The 21,057-nt window shown below is 50.0% G+C and overlaps 1 protein-coding gene across 7 annotated transcripts; it reads right to left on the bottom strand.

The window, feature by feature from the left end:
* Positions 1–306: 306 nt before the first annotated feature.
* On the bottom strand, positions 307–11,650 carry LOC149348586 (uncharacterized). Of its 7 annotated transcripts, none has more exons than XM_089588195.1 (7): positions 11,485–11,650; positions 9,643–9,795; positions 7,871–7,984; positions 6,674–6,769; positions 4,022–4,172; positions 2,311–2,457; positions 307–1,294 (listed from the first exon to the last, which is right to left on the bottom strand). In XM_089588195.1, exons 5-7 carry the CDS (start codon positions 4,028–4,030, stop codon positions 1,262–1,264), a joined length of 189 nt encoding a protein of 62 aa, XP_089444321.1. In that variant the 5' UTR covers positions 4,031–4,172; positions 6,674–6,769; positions 7,871–7,984; positions 9,643–9,795; positions 11,485–11,650; the 3' UTR covers positions 307–1,261. The 7 variants fall into 7 exon arrangements, 3 of the variants coding, with proteins under 3 accessions (XP_089444321.1, XP_089444320.1, XP_089444319.1); XR_016292782.1 differs by having other exon boundaries at positions 322–1,294; positions 11,499–11,637; XR_016292784.1 differs by having other exon boundaries at positions 322–1,294; positions 9,643–9,792; positions 11,499–11,637.
* Positions 11,651–21,057: the final 9,407 nt, after the last annotated feature.

Raw genomic sequence — 21,057 nt, 5'->3', positions numbered from 1 at the left:
TGGATCAGAAGAAGTCTATTTATCCGCTCTTCTGCGTCGTTTAGCAGCAGCCGCACTCTCCTTGGCTTCCATGTCGAACGCGCCCGCCAGTTGTTGCGTTATTGCGACTGAGAAAAGGATGGAAAGGAAATTGCACGGGCTTGCCTACTGGCTCGAGCCAAGCCACCACCGCTGCCACGTGCGGATAGAGAAGAGTTAAAAGGTGAGAGGAAAGAGGAAAGAAAAGGAAACAAAAGACGCGCGTCGCAGCAACAACCGCGTCCGCCGTAGCGTACGCTGTTGTTGTGACTGAGAGAAGGATGAAAAGGAAACTGCACGGGCCTGCCGACTGGCTCGAGCCAAGCCACCACCGCTGCGACGTGCAGATAGCGGAGAGTTAAAGATCAGAGGAGAGAGAAAAAGGAAAGAAAAGACGCGCGTCGCAGCAACAACTGCGTCCGCCGGAGCGGAGGCTGCTGAAAAAACAGATAAGCGGCCGAAGCCGCGCTCACCGAAGCGAGGACATACCGGTTGGTTGCGACTGATACCGCTGCCACGTGCAGATAGATAAGAGTTGAAAAATCAGAGTAAAGAGAAAAAAAGAGAGTAAAGACGCGCGTCGCAACAACCGCGTCCGCCGGAGCGAACGCTGGCTGAAAAAAACGGATAGATGGCCGTAGCCCGAAGGCTGCCGACCTCGTCACCACCTCCCCCCGCAAGGACATACCGCTCCGTCAAGCGCATTATATACTCGCGGCGCACCCTCCTCGCGCATGCGCAGTAGCGCGTGGCGCATCTGTCGTAAACACGCGGACCGGCTAAGGTCAGGCGGCGGCCAGAATACGAAGACTAGGTCAAACGACCCCCAACAGCTCTCAGTTCGTGCACAGAACACAGTCTAATTTAAAAACGCTTAGATTTAGCACCTCCACCCAGCGTGTACATTTTCAACATGCCTATTTATTTCTGGTCATATTCATTATAGCTCAATACCAAAATATTTCCCTTTGTACTGTAGTAGTAATAATGATTGTGATAATTCTTTCACCAAGTATTTGCAGATTTCAAAACTATCAATATACTTGCTGGGACAGATAAATGTAACCAAGCTTCTTGAAACCTCGGTTACATTTCGTTGGGACACCTTGTATATAATGATTTTCAGCAGAAATGTGACCAGAGCGCATTATATATACTTCACCTTGGCCTTAAAAATCCCGGCTCCTGTGTCAGCCATACAGCCACGTGACGACAGTCTTCCAGACAGGGCCGGCTCGCTGAGCTATGGAGCGGCCGCTTGCAGCAGTGGTCCTCCCTGGTAGGAAAGCAAGGAGCACTATGACGAAGCACTTAATCACACGCTGGCAATCGATGCTACGTGGAACACTTGCTAACACACAGAATCGTATCCCACGTGATCATTTTTTTTTTCACCGCTTTTCAGGAAGCGCACTAAGCATATCTTCCAGCAGTTCTCAATTCCTCACCAAGCCGCACAGGTTATCGGCCCCAATATTGCACATGGATGGTTTCACCCTGGTCCCGTGTAGGGCCGACCTTTGCGAATACGTTTCCAATATTGGGACGATTACCGTTCTGCTTGGGCGATCCATTAGTGTCTTTTCATTGTAGCGTACATGCGCGACTTGCGCACAGCTTTAGTATCAGGAATATGAAAAACAATTCAGAGTAGTGTTTCCGCGGCGTCGCATGTTTTACACCAAAACCTAAGGTTCCTCTCATGGTTTATTGTTAACCACAGAAAACAAGTTTTTTTTTGTGTTTTGAATAAGAGGTAAAACTGGCCGCTTGATTTTTCGCTTTCACTAACCGATATTGAAGAAACGCCCTACGTTATATGGTTAATTCATAGCACGGAAGGACCCCCTCCAATCGCACAGCCTCGCAAGCGTGTAATTAGGCTGGTTAAGTGTAAGCTTTGGGTGCAGAGATCTTGAAACTCGGGCACATTACGAGCTGTCCACCATGTCCAAGAGCCTAAAACTACGGCTGCCTTTACGATTCTGATGAACTTCGCGCGCACATTACGAGCAGTCCACCATGTCCAAGAGCCTAAAAGTATGGCTGCCTTTACGATTCTGATGAACTGCGCTCATTTACTGATTTCAGAAGGAAGGTTATGAACTTAGGTCAGTGTATCACTTGTCGCACGATTCCAATAATCGCGACTACCTATCTTTAAGCCACCTATGTGGCAAGCTTCAATGAAGTCAATGCCCTCTTGTATGAAGCCAGGCTTGTACTCTGTGCCCTACATTACACCCATTGGAGCCCGGATGATGGCGCAATGGCCGCGTCAGTCTTCCTCACCTTCAGCACGCCTTTTCCGATGCAGTGGGCAAGGAATGGGTGCTGGGCAGGATTTGGAGCCCAGTGGCGCCCACGTGACGATAACGGTCCAGGCCCAGCAGGCGCACTTTGCTCCAGTACTGGCGGTAGGCTGGCCAGAAACTCCGGCTGAGCATCAGGAAAGAGTTAGGACGTTAGCGCCCCAGTCGCAGCACGAGTGCGTCAAGGAAGAATTGCATCAAAAATGTTTTTTGCTGCAACATTTACGTTACTGGCTATTAAGTGCAATCAAATTTCAGTTACAGATTTTCACGTTCCGAAGTGCCACATGGGCGATGAGGAACGCCATAATCGAGGGTTTCTGACAGACAATATAGGGTTAGCATGACCTCACATCGCAGAGTGCACGGGCGCCTTCGGAGTAACAGGATGTAATATTATTTCAATTGCACGTCCGTATTTACATAGCCTCCTTTATGGTATTTACTACAGAATTTATAATTCAGCATCGCAAAAGGGCATTACAGGGTATTCTACAGTTCACCAAGGGAGCATCAAAGGTTCAGCAAAGTCATTCATGTCCCCTTAGTGGTGGTCACAACACGAGGCTGACGTTAAACACGAGCAGTCACCTACAGTAGGCAAGATATGATATTAGCAGGTGTGTTATCTCGTCTGAATCTGAATTAAACTCTGCCAACAGCGAGATTTGCCTAAGCGCCTTGCCCTCGACCAGTTCTGGATAGTAGCTGAACAGATGCCACGTGTACCCAAAAGTAGCCCATCGTTTTCTTTCGGCGCCAGGTTGTCCCCACTTATGAAGCCGCGGAGAAAATGGTTCATCTTTATTTTCTGTAGAAGCTTCCTGGGAGCATCAAACGGTGACTAAAGTCTTCCCAGCAGCCGCAACCTAAACTACAATCTAAAAACTATCGCAAGTACCTCCATCCTGTTCCCACTCTCGGTTTGCGTGAAGGTGACATGCCAGAAAAAAGTGGCAGTGGCACAACTCAGCTCAGCAAGGATATACAGACGGAAAGCTCTGTTAAGCTGGGTTACACACGGTTTAGCTTTGGTTCATCTTTATCGTTTCAAGATTTCATCGAGAGCAAATTGTTTCACCGAGCGCAAATCACGTGAGGCACCACGCACCACAAGCGTCAGAGCAAGCATCTAGAGCGGCAGTCGGCGCTGTGGAAGAAGTGACTGCCAAGCTCAAGAACAAATCACGTGACATCACATGCCACAACTGGCGAAGAGGAGCGGCAGAGCAGCAGCCAGCGCATCGGCGGACGTGACTGCGATGCGCGCAGCTATGGCGACAAAGGTGAAGATGATGCTCCTGCTACGCGCGATTTTGCGCATGCAGCGTGCCTCCCATTAGAGGTCAAATCTAAGAGGCAGATGACCTTCAGGCTCATCATGAGAGGAGTAGAGCTTTTTGCTCTAAAAAACGTCCCCAGTAAACTTTTCAAAACGGAGCTGACGAGGCCTAGCGGACTTGGAGCTGAGTGGGCTGGCTAGAAGTTGTCGAAGTAAAGGCATAATATACACCGAGTTTTCAGATATTGCAGGCCTCACAATGCGCACAAGTCAGAGCATTAGCCAGATCAGAAAGTTTCCTAGGCGTAAGCAGCCGGTTCAGTCGCAGCAAGAGACGCCCGCGTACATAGGCTAGCCACGCGATTGGAGAGAGGTTGGAACTGGGCAAACATTTCATGGTTCTCCTCACCCTGAGCATTCCCCCTCACATTCTTTTGTGATGGCGAGGAAAGCGACCGTCCGCTTCTTCGATGGCACCCACGCGATGAAAGCACTTCGGCCCGTGGATCTTCTGCCTCGGCATCGGGGGGTTCAGATGCCACGGGTTCTCTGGCTGCTGCCTGCGTCGAGGGTAACAGGTTGCCGATCGCGTTCAGCCTAGTATCCCGGTCTCGGAGACCCCCACAATAGCTTTCGAAATCCGAGGTAGCCACGAAAGCTTAATTTCTCCGCTGCCTGGAACCGCGCGCGCGCGTGAGCGCTACTGAATAAAGCTTAATGGTGCTATAACATCATATAAGCGTAGTTACAAAATATACAAATTACACGTTATACAATGTCATACATTGTTGATACATTGATACATTGCGATACATTCGGAATTATATATTTGTAATAACTAAGCCTTTTTATGACAGAACGTGTAGAAGGTAATTGCATCACAGATTTTTCTCATTAGAGGTGCTCTAACACGGACCACTGAGCTGTGCGAGGAGGCCACGAAATTCCATAAGGGATTATACAGTTTGTGCTGCATGTTAAAACTGCCAAGAAATCAAGCTTCTGAGTGGCTTCGTTTAGCCGAAAGCTTTGCGGGCGGATCTACGTTCCAAACCACAATTAGGAGGAGACAGGATTGCTCTCAAAATGTAAATCTTGTTAATATAACGTTACTTAAGTTATTGTCTGTGCTTTTTGTTCATCTAATGTTTGTAAAACATTTTATATTTCCTTTAATACTCTGCATGATCAAGCTATTGCCTACTGCCTTGATGGTGGTTTTGCAGGCCTGTTTCGAGCTTTCAGCAACAGCTTTTTGCTATAAACCCGCCAGAATATTTCTAGAAAATAAAAATAAATTGAAGAAAAATTTGCAATTGTACTGAGTTTATATTTTTTTGACCCTCTGTCCCTGGCTCACATGAACACACGCATCAACCAGGCACCATCCACGTGTCGCAGAGGGCGTTAATGACTCCACCATCTAAGGTGACGAGGAGACAGTTGCTGGCTTGGTGCCTGTACTGGGTACAATATGCAGCGTCAAGGTGAACATACACGCGGTTGTGCAAAGCCACCGACACACGCATATTTTACAAAGTGCAAAATGCTGCCACTACTCTGTGCGAATAGTGAGGCATGCGTGGGCAAGGCCAAAATTTGCTATGAAGTACACAATAAATTCGGATTGCACGGTGGCATGAATGCTTGGCTTGGCTTATGAGATTTAAGGTCCAAAAGCGACTTAGGCTGTGAGGGACGCATAGTGAAGGGCTCCGGAAATTTCGCCCACCTGGGGTTCTTCAACGTGCACTGACATCGCACAGAACGCGGGCCTCTAGAATTTAGCCTCCATCGAAATTCGACCACAGCGGCAGCGATCGAACACGTTTGATGTTTTTAGGAGCCTATTGCATAAAAAATTCCTTACGGCTTCATAAAGCCACGTGTCGCGCTGTGATATGCCTAACTGCCGGGTCGTTCCTTCTCATTAGAGAGAGCTGCCAATACATTTTACTCTGACTACCTTTAAACCTCAACTGGGACGGTATTCCTGAGGAGTTCTGGAAAGAAATTTTATCTAATGGAGGTGCCGCAAACCGCGTGCGTTCGGTTCCCACCTCCTCCCCCCCGCCCCCCCCCCCCCCCCCCCCCCCCCAAAAAAAAAAAAACAAACGAAAGGCTAACGCACCGATATTTTTGTTAGCGTTACTCCTTTATATCAGAGCCACTACTAGCGCTCATTGAACAGCAAAGCCTGGTCAGCTGAGGCGACACCCGCAGGGAAAGGCACGGCCACTTTCCTCGCGCACTTCGTGTATCCAGCATACACTTAGTGGACACGGGCGCCGATCACTCCCTCCAGAAGACCACAACCATAGGCCTGATGTGCTCATGAAATGTTCGACTCGACCTGACGTGAGCAGACTGTAGACAGGGGGCTCAAACTCGGCAATTTTTTCGAGCATTAAGCATGCATGCTTTCCGAGCCTTTACTCTCAAGCATTTTGTCTTCCGCTACAGTCCAGTCTTTCCGATGAGGATGGTCAGATTTAACGACCGGAATTGACTGTACTCACCCCGTTACAGCCAGCTGAGCGGTCATGGCAGCGCTCTCAGTTCAGGACGAATAAGCCGACCGAAGACGCCAGGAGGACTGCGTCGAAGGGAGACACTCAAATCACTGACAGCTTCTTCTGCAGGAGGGCATCCAGACATACGTCACAGGACAAACCACAGTAATCATATTAAACGAATAAGGGCCATCGTCACTCGTAACTTCGATTCGAAACTGATATTTTATTCGATTGGGGCTGGAAAAGAAGCATTCTAAACACCCTACCGAATATATCTTAAAATTAATAAAACTTCAGCATATAAAAATTGCATGATATGCCCAAATAAAGCTAGTGATATGAGTTACATTCCTGGCTTTATCTAAATGACTAATTATTCACTCTATAATTAATAGTACTAGCAGCAAACATTTTTTACTATTTAGTAATAGATTTCAAAATGGTAATAGAAGTATGAGCAAGAAAATTTCTGCAAAATACTACGAGAACGCGCTTTTCTGCAGAAAGAGGAAGCCGAAAGCCTCACCCCGTACACAGACACTCACCCGTCAATTGGCGGACGTCTGCCTTCCAGACGATGGTAGCGTCTTCATTTGTTCGGTGAGCTCACCGACGGCCGCTTGAGCCATAGGCCCCCCAATCTGTACCAAGGGGAAACCACTGTTAGAAATCACTTCGCTATCGACAAGAAACTAGAAACAGGTGACATTAATTAATGGCGAAAATTAATTTTGCTAGTCTTTAGATAATGCGTTTCGTATGTACACTCCCCAGAAGTTCTTTGTTCCTTCATATGCGACCTTTTCGTTCGGCAGACACAGCTTATTAGTAGCAAGTGATGAACGTATTCGAAAAGTCGTACTCCGACTAGTCACGCCGCACTAGTTTTTGAAGGCTAGTCGTATTGCATCATTATGTAAATCATGCCACCTCGACTGGTTTCTCGTGCACAGAACTAGGCCAAGCTGATGAGAGTAGCTTTTATACTTTCTCAAAGCAAAATTGAAAAAAAAGCACATCTCACCAGAAAGGTGCTTCGCGCCGATTGAGCAGTTTCGTAATTACAATGATTAAGCTGAACAACGGATGCGGGTATTTAGAATACGGGCGTGCTCAGAGACACATGCCGAAATAAAAACCTATGTCTGACCGCCTCCCTATGTCAGCCACAATTATGCACGCTTATTACAGTGAGTAAAATATCAGAGTAGTGCAGTACAGGTCAGTGTAGGGCAGTACATGCCCCTGATATTGACGATTCGCGGAAACCTGTTCCACTTGCTCCAAGCATTTAAGACAATATAGTTAAACCTTATTCGCGGTCTAATATTTCTCTTGGTTGTCAGAAAAGGAAAGGAGCGTAAATAGAAGCCTAATGCGTGCCAGGAACCCAGAGTAGAGCTCCCAACCTTACGCAGACTAAAAAAGTTCCCAAGCTTTGTCTGCGTTCGTGGCGCGCTTGAGGCGTCCACCGACGAAGTGAACCAGTTATGCGCGTTTTCACAAAACCGACATAGGGTTTAGACCGCGAACAAGATTAGACAAGAAACTAGACTGTCTTATTTTTCGGGCAAGTGGGCCCTGATTCTGAGTGTTTGCATCGGATTTCAAGCTAGAACCAAATTCTTGATATGCTAAGCTAAGCCTTCTGTTTAGTTTTTTAGTTGTGGCATTCAGACAATGCACGGCGGAGTCCTGTTTGCATCCGCTACGTGGGCAAAGCCATGGGCAGTCGTCCTCACGTTGAGCTCAGTCTGCTTCGGCAGAGCTGGGGCAGTAGGGGGCTGCTGGACGAAAACCGGGCGTCGGCGGCACCCACGTGGCGATGACGCTCCAGACACAGGCTAGGGCTCGAGCTGCCAATCAAGACGAAATAAAAGAGAACGTTATTGACCCAGTTGCAATGCAGTCGTCCGGTATTGGAAAAAAAACAACGTATGATATCTATCGTAAGGAATGGCGTTGTGTTGTGTTGGGTTGGGTTTAATGGCACACATGCAGCTAAGGCCATCATGCGCCAGTCACAAGGTGTGGTGTGGTGTGGTGTATGGTGTGTGTGGTGTGGTGTGGTGTGGTGTGGTGTGGTGTGGTGTGGTGTGGTGTGGTGTGGTACGGTACGGTTATGGCACTATACGGTGTGGTGTGGTGCGGTAAGGTGTGGCGTGGGTGTGGTGTGGCGTGATGGTGGGAGTGGTGTGCGATGTTCAATGTCCCGAAGCGACTCAGACTACGCGGGACGTCGTAGTGCAGGGTTCCGGATAAATCTGGACGGTCCGGGGTTTTATCACGTGTCCTGACATCGCACAGAACATGCCTCCATCGAAAAACTACTGGCACGGTTGCATTGAATACGAGTCCAACGGTTCAGTTGACGATATTCGGGTGTCACCATCTACAGCATATAGGCTTAACAGCAAAAACTTTGAGATCACTGCGGCAATGCGAAAGCAAAGCTTCCCCATACTATATCGACGTACGCGACTATTCTGATGTCCATGTGCTTATATCGACGTCCAAGGCTATTTGACGCCTAAGTGTGCTTTTTCGCGTTTAATTAGTACACCTCATGAACCAAACTTTTCCACGGCAACATTTTGTCATACACTATCGGTCACAATCCCAATTTCGAACATTTTTTCTTGAGATGAAGTAATCGTGAGGACAATATTTCCGGACACTTTTTGCTGACGCGACAGAGCCATATACTACTCTCTCATTAATAAATAGGCAGCAAGTGAGGATATCCGCATGAAAGACCCGCGTCGCACGCTTAGTCATGCGGACAAAAAAATCTGAAACCTCCGCATGGTTCAGGAACGTAGTGCATTTGACTCTTTAGTATTCGCTAATATGATGCAGCGTAATTTAAAATACGAAATAAGAGCTCAAGCTGTCACTGGAGCAAGGTCTCTTATGTGACAAGGCCGCGCATGAAGAAATGGCTCGAAAACGAACGACAGTCCGGTCTAGCAAGTGCCTCGGGAACGGAAGCAGCGCTGATGGTGGTGTGAAAACGGTGTAAAAACCTCCTGGGCTATTTATATGCCCACGGAGGCATTCCACGCTTAATAAAAAATCTTACAACTATGCAAGTGAATTTCCTTGCTTCCATGTACCGTAGCTTCAAAATTCGGCCACCGCGGCCGGAATCGGGTTCGATCCCGGCCGCGGCGGTCGAATTTCGATGGAGGCGAAATTCTAGAGGCCTGTGTACAGTGCGATGTCAGTGCACGTTAAAGCACCCCAGGAGGTCAAAACTTTCCGGAGCCCTCCACTACGGCGTATCTCATAGCCTGAATCGCTCTAGAGCGTTAAAACCCCTAAACCATAAACCATTACTCATGGACTTCTCCGACGCATATCTGACTGCCTAAAGAAAAACAATTGGTAAATCAAGGCCAAGCTTTTTCTGTGAATCCGGAGCACTTGGTAACGAAAATGCCATACCCGCTCCCCCTAGCCACGTGACTCAAGTGATCCTTGGAAAGTTCGAGCTGTTCGCAGTCCTCCTCACCTGTTGCCGTGGTCGGGCTGCCACCGCTGCCTGGGAGCTAAGAAAGCGGGGCACAGCTTCCTTTGCAACACCCACGTGACGAAGTCACGTGTCAACTGTCGACCAGTGCGCCCTCTGCATCTGCACCGAGGGCCCCACCGCCAAGGCCGCCTGCTGATGCAAGAGAAGCCAGTAGTCGTCGTCTAGCTAGCATTCCTTCTTTATGAGTGCCAAACGGAACTTTTTGAGGAAAGAAAGAAAAAATTCATCGGTCGATCACCCATTTCTGAAAGCGTTCCGCAAGAGCTTATGTGGTATTGTGAAGCGTTCTGTGTCCCTTCGTCGTATCGAACGCGATAAAAAAATTTACCGAAGACACTTTGGAAATTCTAAAGTGTGTTTGGTGAAAGCCTTGTGGTCAACCCACTGCCGCTTCCCCGAACCGCTTGGCGCGGAATCACTGGGCCACTTCGGAGCCATGCGTCTCACGCACTCGACTGCAACGCCACCTCTGGCGAAGGAGCGGCGGTGTAGCTGCCACCGCCGACGCGCGCGCGCTCGATCCACCACTAGTGTGACGTCACGGTTGCTATGCACAGCTGCGCCCCCCACCGGCGTGCCGGTTGCTAAGGCGGGGAGGAGGTTGAGCCGCTGCGCGGAGATTCCAGCGCACGGGCGGACACCGCTAGCATGAGCCACGAAAGGCTTTCGCCTTAAAAATTCTATTAGGCGCCAGACAGGCATCGGTTCCAACAGGGACCAGTAGCACGGGGCACCCGTGGTGGCACAATCAGGGTGACGCGGCCGAAATGTCACTTCGTCAAAACCAATACAAAAAATTCATTCTGTACTAGACTTAATTCTGTACCAGAAAGGCACCGAGTTAGTGCAGGGCTCTGTAACACAGAACACCTGTGGTAGAACTATAACCGAGAAGTGTTCTAAGTGACCGTTTGTCATACCGAACACGACTGAAAACAATGCGGCGCCTGACAGGCAACAGTTGTGTCGTTCGGCGAGGAATCCAGCGCGGCGCAGTCACAGAGACGTGCTCTAAGTCGAACTTCGTTGCGTTATTCACGAGAACGATCTATACGGCTCGAGAGACGCCAGAGCTGTTAAGGCTCGGTAACAATTGCGCCCGGCGCGGAAAATTCACGGTAATGAGAAATTCTACGCAGCGCATGAAACGCGCAGTACGCAAGGCCCGGGAGATGCGACCGACGCGGCCCAGTCAAGGAGATGCGCTCTATGTCCGACTTCGCCTCCTCGAACATAATATCAGTGTAAGCGACGCCAGACGCGGCCTGATTAAGGCTCAAGAAAGTGCGTCTGGATGGGGCGGAACCACGGCCTAAGCCTCGTATCGTCGTCACGAACACATTTTGAGACGCCACATACGCGTCTGCTTCGTACGACTAGGTAACCCGAGGCGTCCGGGTGTGGCAGAACCACGGACGCGCATTACAAATCTTGTTTCGGTGCGTCGAACACGATAAAAGTTTATGCGACGCCACGGCACATGGGCACGTAGCCACGTAAGGGTCTGCCCTGCCTGGCACAACCATGGAGACGCGCCGTCTTGTCTCGTGCCATGTCTCTTCCTCGTGATGAACACTGCCAATAAACGCGCGGGAAGCGCTTTGTTCACGAGGGAACTGGTGCAGCTCCTTCAGATATCGAATGCAAATGCACACCTAGCATCAACATATGGAATAGTCCTCAGGCCGACAAAAAGCCTCATCGGAAAATCTGCGTCTGACCTACGAAAGGCGAGCGAAAAATGATTTGTAGAGTTGTCATAGGCTGCACACGAACACGCTTTTTAAAGCACTCCCCATCATAAAAGTGCAATGCACTCACCACTGAACGCTGACCGGGAAGACCGCATTTCTCGGAGCCTGGCACAGGATTTCAGGCGACGCTGGGTGGCGGCCGGCGTTGACGAATGCCCGGAACAGTCCTCCACTCCAACGTTCTATGCTGACGACTCCTTCCTCTGTTGTTCTTCTTTCTTTTATTGCTTCTGAGTTCGATGATGACGATGTCGCTAGGCTTCGTCGTCGTCGTCATTGGAGACCACCTGTCGGCGAAGTGGAAAACTGAACACATATCTTGCCTTATTTAGTGTTTCACACAGTGATGCCATTCATACTGATTGCATACATCATCAGTTTTCGTCAATGCGGCTTAAGATTTACTAAGCAGTGCCATGTCTCTGGTCCGCCACCATTGCTGTCTATTTTTTTTTCGCTCCCACTTATGCACTGTCACGGGCTCGCCAGCACACATAACAGACGCTCGCCTCCGCTCTGTAAAGCGCAAAGGGCAAGCGATGTTGGTTTAGTGCATTGTGTTGCTTACCTTTTGTCTTAGTTTGCTTTAATAAGTGTTTGATAAGCATTTATTTTATCCTGTGTACAGTGCGATGTCAGTGCGCGTCAAAGTACCGCAGGTGGTCGAAACTTCCGGAGCCCTTCACTACGGCGTCCCTCATAACCTGAGTCGTTTTGAGACGTTAAACCCCATAAACCAAACGAAACGTTCTTCTGGGCATCATATAGTACTACCTCCGAATCAATACGAAAAGGAATGTCGTGCATTATTTGTTGAAAAAAAATTGCTGAGGCTCAGCTTGGCTAAGCCTGGGGAATGCGAAGCATATTAGTGGCTAGGCTTGGTAATACATGCCTTTCCTTGGTTGAATACTTGGTCATTTTAATACAACCACTAGAAGCCTTCTTCGCGGGGGAAGACAACGACATGGCTACAGCGGAACGCCGACTAACCCCGAGACGCGCGTTGGGTGAGCGCCTGGATTGCCACGGAAGCCTGCGTTCAAAGGGCAAGGCATCGCTCCGAACGGGTGGTGGCGTTCCTCCCTTCCTTTACGGTGCGGTTCGGGTGTCCACCGAGATGGCACAGAATTACTGCGTCATTTCCTTTCCTCAAGAAACCTTGGGTTCAAATGGCAAGGCATCGCGCTGAACGGGTGGTGGCGTTCCTCCCTTCCTGTACGGTGCGGTTCGGGTGTCCTCCGAGATGACATTAGGCCCATAAACATTTCATGCTTACTGTACTCTCGGTTACGGGAGAGGCAGAGATATTTGTCCTGATCGTTTGGAAGTCAATAAACTTCTCTTTATAGTATGAGACACAAGGACATTCAAGTGGTTGTATTAGAAACAACGCTCTACCAGCCGGTGCTCTCGTTCTTCGGAGGATTGCATGGCGCGCCTTTGTCGTCTATAGGCATTCCGACACTCCAAACGAGTCGACATACTACTACACTCACTACCGTCGACACTGATTGAAGCACAGTTTAACTCTTGCACCAGAGTCGATACACCACTGTCCGCACTGGTTGCAGCACAGTTCGACGGGCGAGGTGGAGGCCGGCTCTCTCATCCGATGTCACGTGGTGTGACGTCACGGTGTCACGTGGTGTGACGGCTAGGGGTCCCGCGGCGACGGCGCGAGGTGGAGGCCGGCTCTCTCATCCGATGTCACGTGGTGTGACGTCACGGTGCCACGTGGTGCGACGTCACGGTGTCACGTGTTGTGACGTAATGGTGTCCCGTGGTGTGACGTCACGGTGTCACGGGGGGGTCCTACGGCGACGGCGTGAGTGGTAGATCTAGCAATATGCTTCGCATAAAAAAACAATAAATGCGAAGATGCTCTCAAGTGGGAGCGCGTCCATTGCGTCTGTGGGACCCGCGGGAACAAGATCGCGCTTTCTCTTTCTGCGGTTCGTTCAACATCTGTGCGATAACAGGGGCTCCTAAATCTTGCGAGTCGCATAACTCGAGTGAAGCAGGACGCATACACATTCTGGCATTACATTTTCGAATTGCCGCAGACGCAAGGTCTTGGCCAAGCCGAGCAGGGGCAATGCCTGGCCGGAGCTGCAATCAAAATGTGCGGCTCTCGACTCAGAAGCAGTTTGCGTGATGTCGATTAGAAATTAGTGTCACATGTTCTCTGCAGCCTACGCATGAAGTGCCGAATGGCTTGTGCTTCGCCTGCGGTTTAGTTACATGGTTTATGGGTGTTTAACGTCCCAAGGCGGCTCAGAATGATAGGGACGCCGTAGTGAAGGGCTCCGGAAATTCCCACTACCTCCAGTTCCTAACGTGCGCTGACACCGCACAGTAAACGGTCCTCTGAAGTTTCTCCTCCATCGAAATTCGACTGGCGCGGCCGGGATTGAACCCGGGTCTTTCGGTTCCGCAGCCGAGCGTCGTAATCAATGAGCCACCGCAGCGGCTGCTTAGTTACATTGCGTCCTTCTGCAGAGCCAGGGGTAGAGGGCTCAATATCGGTCACGGCAAACGCATTTTGGTTGAGCCGAAATGGGTAATAAGCACCTTTGTGCTGACTTTTTCGTGAGCGTTGGAGAACGTCAGGTGGTCTAAACCAGATTTTGAGTAGCTATGCTTGGGTGCCTATTACAAATCAGAAAGGTTGGACGCATAAAAGAGAAAAATATATGAACGCTCCACTCCATTCGATCCTCTGCCCCTACGAGGGGACCCATTGAGGCCCATATGGACCATAAGACCAAAGTTGGTAGTCAATAGGGCCGAATAGAAGTTTCATGTTTCGTGTATGCCACATTTCACCTTGATAAGAATTGATTGCAGAGGAACGCTGCAGTAGCCGCCCACAGGACGCCACAAAAACGCCGTCAGCAACGTCTTTAAAACCTCAGAAAGTCGATAATAGTTTTAGCTAGAAAAAGGAAGCACACGTGTTCAGAGGATATATTTAGTTCGAGGTGAAGTACCCCAAACATGCCCATTCTCTAAGCAGATAAAAGCCCGACACGCCCATGGAACGCTAAGAGAGCTGGCTACAGCGCCGACAACGCTGCTCCAGCAACTCCCAATGCGACGGCTGCAGATACGACGCGCAGTCGAGGCGTCCCTAACTCCAAGCCTCAGGACGGAATCTATGAACTTGGCACTGTGGACGTTTGAAAACTCCGGAATTCATTTTTAGCGTTTTTTTGTAAATGCAGAGTACCCCCTGGCGTGTGGCTCTCTCTGGATGTATTCGGTGGTGGCTGTTTGAAACGCATTCGTGAGCGTCGCATCAAGCGTTCTGTGCAGTGCGGGTGTAAGCGTTCGTTGTTGTTGCGACTGAAGGAAGGTTTGGTTTATTGGGGGTTTAACGTCCCAAAGCGACTAAGGCTATGAGAGACGCCTTAGTGGAAGACTCTGGAAATTTCGACCACCTGGGGTTCTTTAACGCGCGCTGACATCGCACGGTACACGGGCCTCTAGAATAATACAAAAGCTCTGCCTCTCTTGTAACCGAGCGTAGATTAAGCATGAAATGTTTACGGGCATACCACGAAGCGTGTACGCGGACATGATGAGACGCAGGCCTGACAAGAATGTATATGCAGCGCGTTCGAAAGTGTCTAAAGTGCGCAGAGGTATATTGGTTTTGAGGAAAGCAAATGGCGCTGTATTTATCTCACATATATCGGCGGACACCTGAACCGCGCTGTAAGGGAAGGGAGGAAGGTAGGAGTGACAGAAGAAAAAGAGAAAGAGGTGCCGTAGTGGGGATCTCCGGAATAATTTCGACCACTTGGGGATCTTTAACGTGCACTGACATCGCACAGCACACGGGCTCCTCTTGCGTTTCGCCTCCTTCGAGGCGAAAGCGTTTTCCGCAGCACTTTGCCTATGTGAAACTGGTGGCGTCACCACTGGATTACGTCACACATAATTGATGACGAAGCAATGACAAATTACTAATTAGTGACTAATTACTGATTAATAATTAAATACTAATGAACTGCTAATTAATGACGCTTAAGCTTCGCCTTTAGGAGTGGTACGCGACAGTGTGTTGTAGCGCTGCCAGGCAGTCCACGGAGCGCCACCACCCGTCCGGCGCGATGCCTTTCTCTTTGAACGCGACGCTTTTTGAGGAAAGGAAATTACGCAGTAATTCTGTCATCTCGGTAGACACCCGAACCGCACCGTACAGGAAGGGAGGAAAGCCACCACCTGTTCGGCGCGAAGCTACCGGCGCTTGTATGCCGGTCCTGTAGGAGGGCTTGGAGAGTCTCGTTAAATCTTGTACGGTGCCCGGATGCTCTCGTTTCAGTGCCCGGATGAGTGGAATTCAGTGGTGGTGGTGGTGGTGAAAACATTTATTCAGAACGAACAGGAGGTGTTTGGATCAGCCCGTAAGGGACCGATCCTTACAAACACTAGTTGTAGGTCCCTAGTTTGGGACCCCAGTGGCGGTAGCTGCCGCCCGGGCGCGCCCGACTAAGGCTTGTTGGGCCTGTAAGTCGTGGCAGCCGAGCAGGGTCGCCTCGCAGTCCTCCCGGGTTTGGTTGGGGAGGGGGAGAATGGCCGGGTAGGAGGGGCAGGCCCACACCATGTGATAGGTGTCCGAAGACACCGCACTACAGTGCGGGCAGTTGCCGCTATAGGAGGGGTCGAAATGTTTTATGGCTGCCGGGCACAGCAATGTATTGGTGAAGAGGCGGAGAAGGAGCCGCTCATCCGCCTTCTTGAGGCATTTACATGGGCTAGGGTAAAGGCGATGGCTATCTTGATAGTAGGTTGTGATATCTATGAACGTATAGACCGGATGAAAATCGGGTTCCTGATCAGGTGGGGAGGAGGAAACAGCCCGGTGAGAGAGCGCGCGGGCGGCTGCGTCTGCTGCCTCGTTTCCTGCCAACCCCTGATGAGCAGGGGCCCATATAAGGTAACAGTGTGCGGGGTCCGTATGCCGTGTGCAATTTTGGTATATTCGATAGGCTAGGAACGGAGTGCAGCCTTGTTCGACGTTCCGACAGGCCCCTCGCGAGTCGGTGATTATGTATTTTGAATTGGAATGTGAGGCCGCGAGAGCAATCGCGACCTCTTCTGCTTGTGTTGCACTGCGGGCTCTGAAAGTGAGGCCGTTAACTGTGTTGCTGTTGTGAACTACCGCGGCCGTGTACCATTCCCCGTGGTGAGGGCTGGAGGCGTCCACGTAGTATACACCTGTTTTGTTGCCATAATATCGGGCTACCGCTTCCGCTCGTGCCAGGCGCCGACCATTATGGTCTTCATGTGACATGTTTGCTGGAAGAGGCCGCACGTGGAGGGCACGTCTCCACAGTTCCGGGATGTGAAACCTGTCTTCCATTGGAGGGGTGTGTTGGATATGGAGTCGAGCAAGAATTCAGTGCCCGGATGTTGGCTCTCATTTCATTTATTTCATTTATTTTACCCTCAGGGCTTTCGCATTACAGAGGGGGGTCTCGGCGTGACGTCAACACATTGCCGACAACGGGAGCTAAAAGCATTTCATGCTTAATAATAGTAATAATAACGCCTCCGTCGAAATTCGACCGAGAGAATGCCCCTTGATTGTGCAAAGCCACTGCATGTCCAAGAACCCCAGCTAGTCTAAATTATGCCGGGCCCACTACTGCGGCATCTGTTGTAACCGCCGTACAGTAAACTACGGAACTCCACATATCGCCCACGTGTTAGTGCACACCTGCCCAATCCCGGCCGCGACGGTCGAATTTCGAGGGAGGTTTAATTCCGGAGGCCCGTGCACAGCCGGCTAAATCTTTAGCTGGCGTGCACGACGGCCGCTTTTTCTGCGTTCCTGCGCATTGCGACGAAGCTAGCTTGGGGAAAGCTCAACATTAAGCAGGGGTTTAGAGAGCCCCTGCTTAATGTTGATATCTTAGCAAGTTTGCGCCGTCATAAGCTGCAGGAGCACGGAAAATGCGGCCGTCGCGCACGCCAGCTAAAGATTTGCCCGGCTGTATTGTGCGAGGTCAGTGCGCCTTAAAGAACCCCAGGTGGTCGAAATTTCCGGAGCCCTTCACTATGGCGTCCATCGTAGCCGAATCGCTTTAGGACGTTAGACCCCTATAAATCAATAAATCAAACTGAACCAAACCACATCTGCAAACATGAGCTCCCGCATTTTTCCGAACCAACGTATAGCGTGCGTTTCCGGGACGACCGCGCGTGATGCACCGTGATGGGGAACGCGTTTGCCGCGTGAAAAATTGTTTTTGAGGAGAGGAAATGACGCAGTAACTGTCTTGCATATCTCGGTGAACACCCGAACCGGCCTACGGGAAGGGATATAGAAGGAAGTGAAAGAAGGAAGGAGGAAAGTGGTGACGTAGCGGAGGTCTCGGAATAATTTCGACCACCTGGGAATATTTAACGTGCACTAACATTACACAGCACACGGGCGCCTTTTGCGTTTCGCCTCCATCGAAACTACGCAAATGCGATGAGAATGCCTTAGAAGTAGTTCTCCTCAAGATTTATAAGAGAACGCTCGACCTCCCCATAACGACGTCCAACAAGCGTCTCCTCGGTCTGGGGATGACCAACACCTTTGGGGAGTTACGAGAAGCTCATCTTAACCATCAATACTTGCGCCTAAGCAAAACACCTGCGGGCAGCCGCCTTCTGACCCGCTTACACATATCCTACGCAACATATACAGAAGAACGGGTCCGCATCCTTGAAGCCTGGCGCTTTGCACTCCAGGAGCGACCCCTTCCGAAGAACATGACTGCAGACACCCATGATGGTCGCCGTCTCGCGCGGGCGGAGGCTATTTCTCAACAATATGGCCGTAAGTCAGGTGTCTTCTATGTGGATGCGGCCGGCCCACACCATGGGGGTTGGTACACGGCGGCCGTCATCCACCAAAACACTACAGTTCAGGGCCTTACTTTCCGTGCCCCAAACATTACATTTGCGGAAGAGATCGCCATTGCACTGGCCGCCGCAGATCCAGAGTCCCGAGTCATTATTACGGACTCCAGGGACGCCTGCCGCAATATTGAGCAAGGGTATATTCCAGACCGTGCTTTCAAAATTCTCCACGCATGCGAATACACAGGGTTTCCGACCCATCGTACCATCGTGTGGGCTCCGGCTCATGCGGGTCTTGAGGGGAACGAGGCAGCCGACGCTGCCGCCCGCGCGCTTACTCACCGGGCGTCGCCTCATCCGCAGCCTGATCCGGAATTCAATTTCAATCCGGCCATTACCTTTAAAGAGATCACCTCTCTTTATCAAAACTTTCATGGTCTCTATCCCCCTCCGTGTAAAGGCCTCGCCAGGGTGGAGGAGCGCTGGCTTCTCCGCCTCTATACCAATACTGTACTGTGCCCGGCAGTACTTAAGCACTTCAATTCTTCTTTCTCGGGCGCGTGCCCACACTGTGAGGAGGAGTTTTCGGACACCTACCACATGGTGTGGGCATGCCCTTCCAATCCTGCCTACCCACCCCACCTCCACCCCACTCGAGAGGACTGGGAAGCTGTCCTGCGCGGCTGCTCCGAACTCCATGCCCAACAGGCATTGGTAGCTAGAGCCCGGGCCGCTGCAGAAGCTACAGGGATCCCGGACTAGGGATCCCTCCTGGTTTTTGTAAGGGGCGGGCCCTTCCGGCTCGCCCCATCGACCTCTCACTGTAAATAGGAATAAAAGTTTTCCTCCTCCTCCTCCTCCTCCATCGAAACGCGGCCTCCGCGGATGGGTTCGAACCCAGATACTTCGGCTCATTAGACGCACTGCATGAGTTTCAGTATTGCTTTTTTTTTGTGAGTTTGGATAATATGTAGTTTCTGTTTTTTTCACGTTCTCGTTGGGCTAAACGCATAAAAGTTATAACTGGCCATGCAGAAAGGAAAGGCGCAGTAACTGTCTCACACAGGTTTGATAACCGAACCACGCTTTGAATGAAAAATGGAGGAGAGGGTTAAAGAAGGGTGACAGAAATAAGCGCCGTTGGGAAGGACTGCGTATTAATTTCGACCATCTGGGGTTGTTTGGCGTGCACTGACATCGCACTGCAAAGTAGCAGGATTACATTCATTGGCCTCGAGCTCAACTAATTCTCCTGCAGTATTGTAATTCCGCTGTTTTTTTGTGTCGGAACTTTTATGCTTTCTAGAACGAATCTCTAATAGCCATTTGTTCATTTTTTTTCTTCAATGATTCCTGTTTCATTTTTTTTGTTGCAACGTTTTTGCTATGTACTGGAAGTCCCAAATTCAGTTTTCAACTACAAGATGCATTCATCCCAGAAGTGGAAACGCTAAGAATCTTGGGAATGCTGATACAGTCAAACCAAAAAACGACACACTAATTAAGAAGCTGAGAAACACTGTCAACCAAATCTCCTTCCTCATCAGACGCATCGCGAATAGGCGAGGAGGAGTTAAAGAAGCCGAGACCAGGAGACTAATACAAGCCTTCGTTCTTAGCAGAGTCAACTACACTACACCATACGTCACCCTCACAGTAAGAGAAAGAGACGACCTGGATTCTCTAATTCGACAGTCGTACAAAATTGCGCTCAACCTACCTCGTCGTACTCCAAATGAAAAACTACTACAGTTAGGAATTCATAACACCTTAGCGGAAATGATAGAAGCACACCTCACCGCACAATATGAAAGACTATCAGGCACTGAAACGGGACCTTTCATCCTAAAGAAAGCAGGAATACAATATGAAGGAATCCGTACACCCACCTTGCCAATTCCAAGACACGTGCACGAACACTTAACAGTTCCTCCTCTGCCTAAAAACATGCATCCACACTACGATACAGACAGAAGAAAGGCTAGGGAACAAAAACTTCACGAAAGATTTTCAGTTCAGGAAGACATGGCGCACGTGGACGTGGCAGAACATGCGGACAGAGACGCCTTTTCCCTGGCAGTTGTCGATCATCAAGGTTCTCCCCTTGCTTCGGCGACAATCGATAAAACAAAATTTCCGGAGGAGGCCGAAAAAGCTGCCATAACTTTAGCCATTACCTCCACCACTGCCAAATACATCATCAGCGACTCTAAAACAGCAATTCAAAATTTTGCAAAAGGAAGGGCCCACACTGAAGCCATCAAAATCTTACAAAAAGTCTCCAATACCCGCCAGATCACATTGATCTGGGTCCCCGCCCATTCGGACCATCCTGGAAATGAGGCGGCGCACTAATTTGCCCGAGGATTCGTGGTTAACCGGGAGGTGCGCTACCCCGAGCTCAGATCGGCCAAGGAGCGAGTGACAACCTACAAAGAAATTACTAACCACTTCAAGAAAGAAAGACAGATCTTCCCAGAACCACATAAATCTCTGAGTAAAACACAACAAGTCAGTTGGCGGCAGCTCCAAACAGACACTTTCTTTAATCCATACATGTACTCTATGTGGTTCCCGGAGCAGTACAGCCCTGTCTGTTCTCTCTGTGGGCACCAAAAGGCAGACACACCGCACATCCTATACTCATGTACTCAAGACAAGCCACCGCAGAGTCTGGAGCTCTCTACCCAATCTCAGTGGGAGGCCGCGCTGCTCAGCTCGGACCCGGAGGTTCAACTTCGAGTCACAGAGCGAGCCGAAGAGGTCGCCGAACGGCATC

The sequence above is a fragment of the Amblyomma mixtum genome, chromosome 4, assembly GCF_055824585.1.
Source record: "Amblyomma mixtum isolate Tamu chromosome 4, ASM5582458v1, whole genome shotgun sequence".
Lineage (NCBI taxonomy): Eukaryota > Metazoa > Arthropoda > Arachnida > Ixodida > Ixodidae > Amblyomma > Amblyomma mixtum.
The sequence above is the reverse complement of the archived record's forward strand: the minus strand, read 5'-3'. Positions and strand labels throughout refer to the sequence as shown.

What these genes read in the sequence shown, in the direction of transcription:
- LOC149348586 (XM_089588194.1), bottom strand. An exon ending in CAGCCCGACCACGGCAACAG is followed by an intron (nt 7,985 to 9,642) that starts GTGAGGAGGACT and finishes CTTGATTGGCAG; the next exon opens with CTCGAGCCCTAGCCTGTGTC. An exon ending in CGAAGCAGACTGAGCTCAAC is followed by an intron (nt 6,770 to 7,870) that starts GTGAGGACGACT and finishes CCCTTGGTACAG; the next exon opens with ATTGGGGGGCCTATGGCTCA.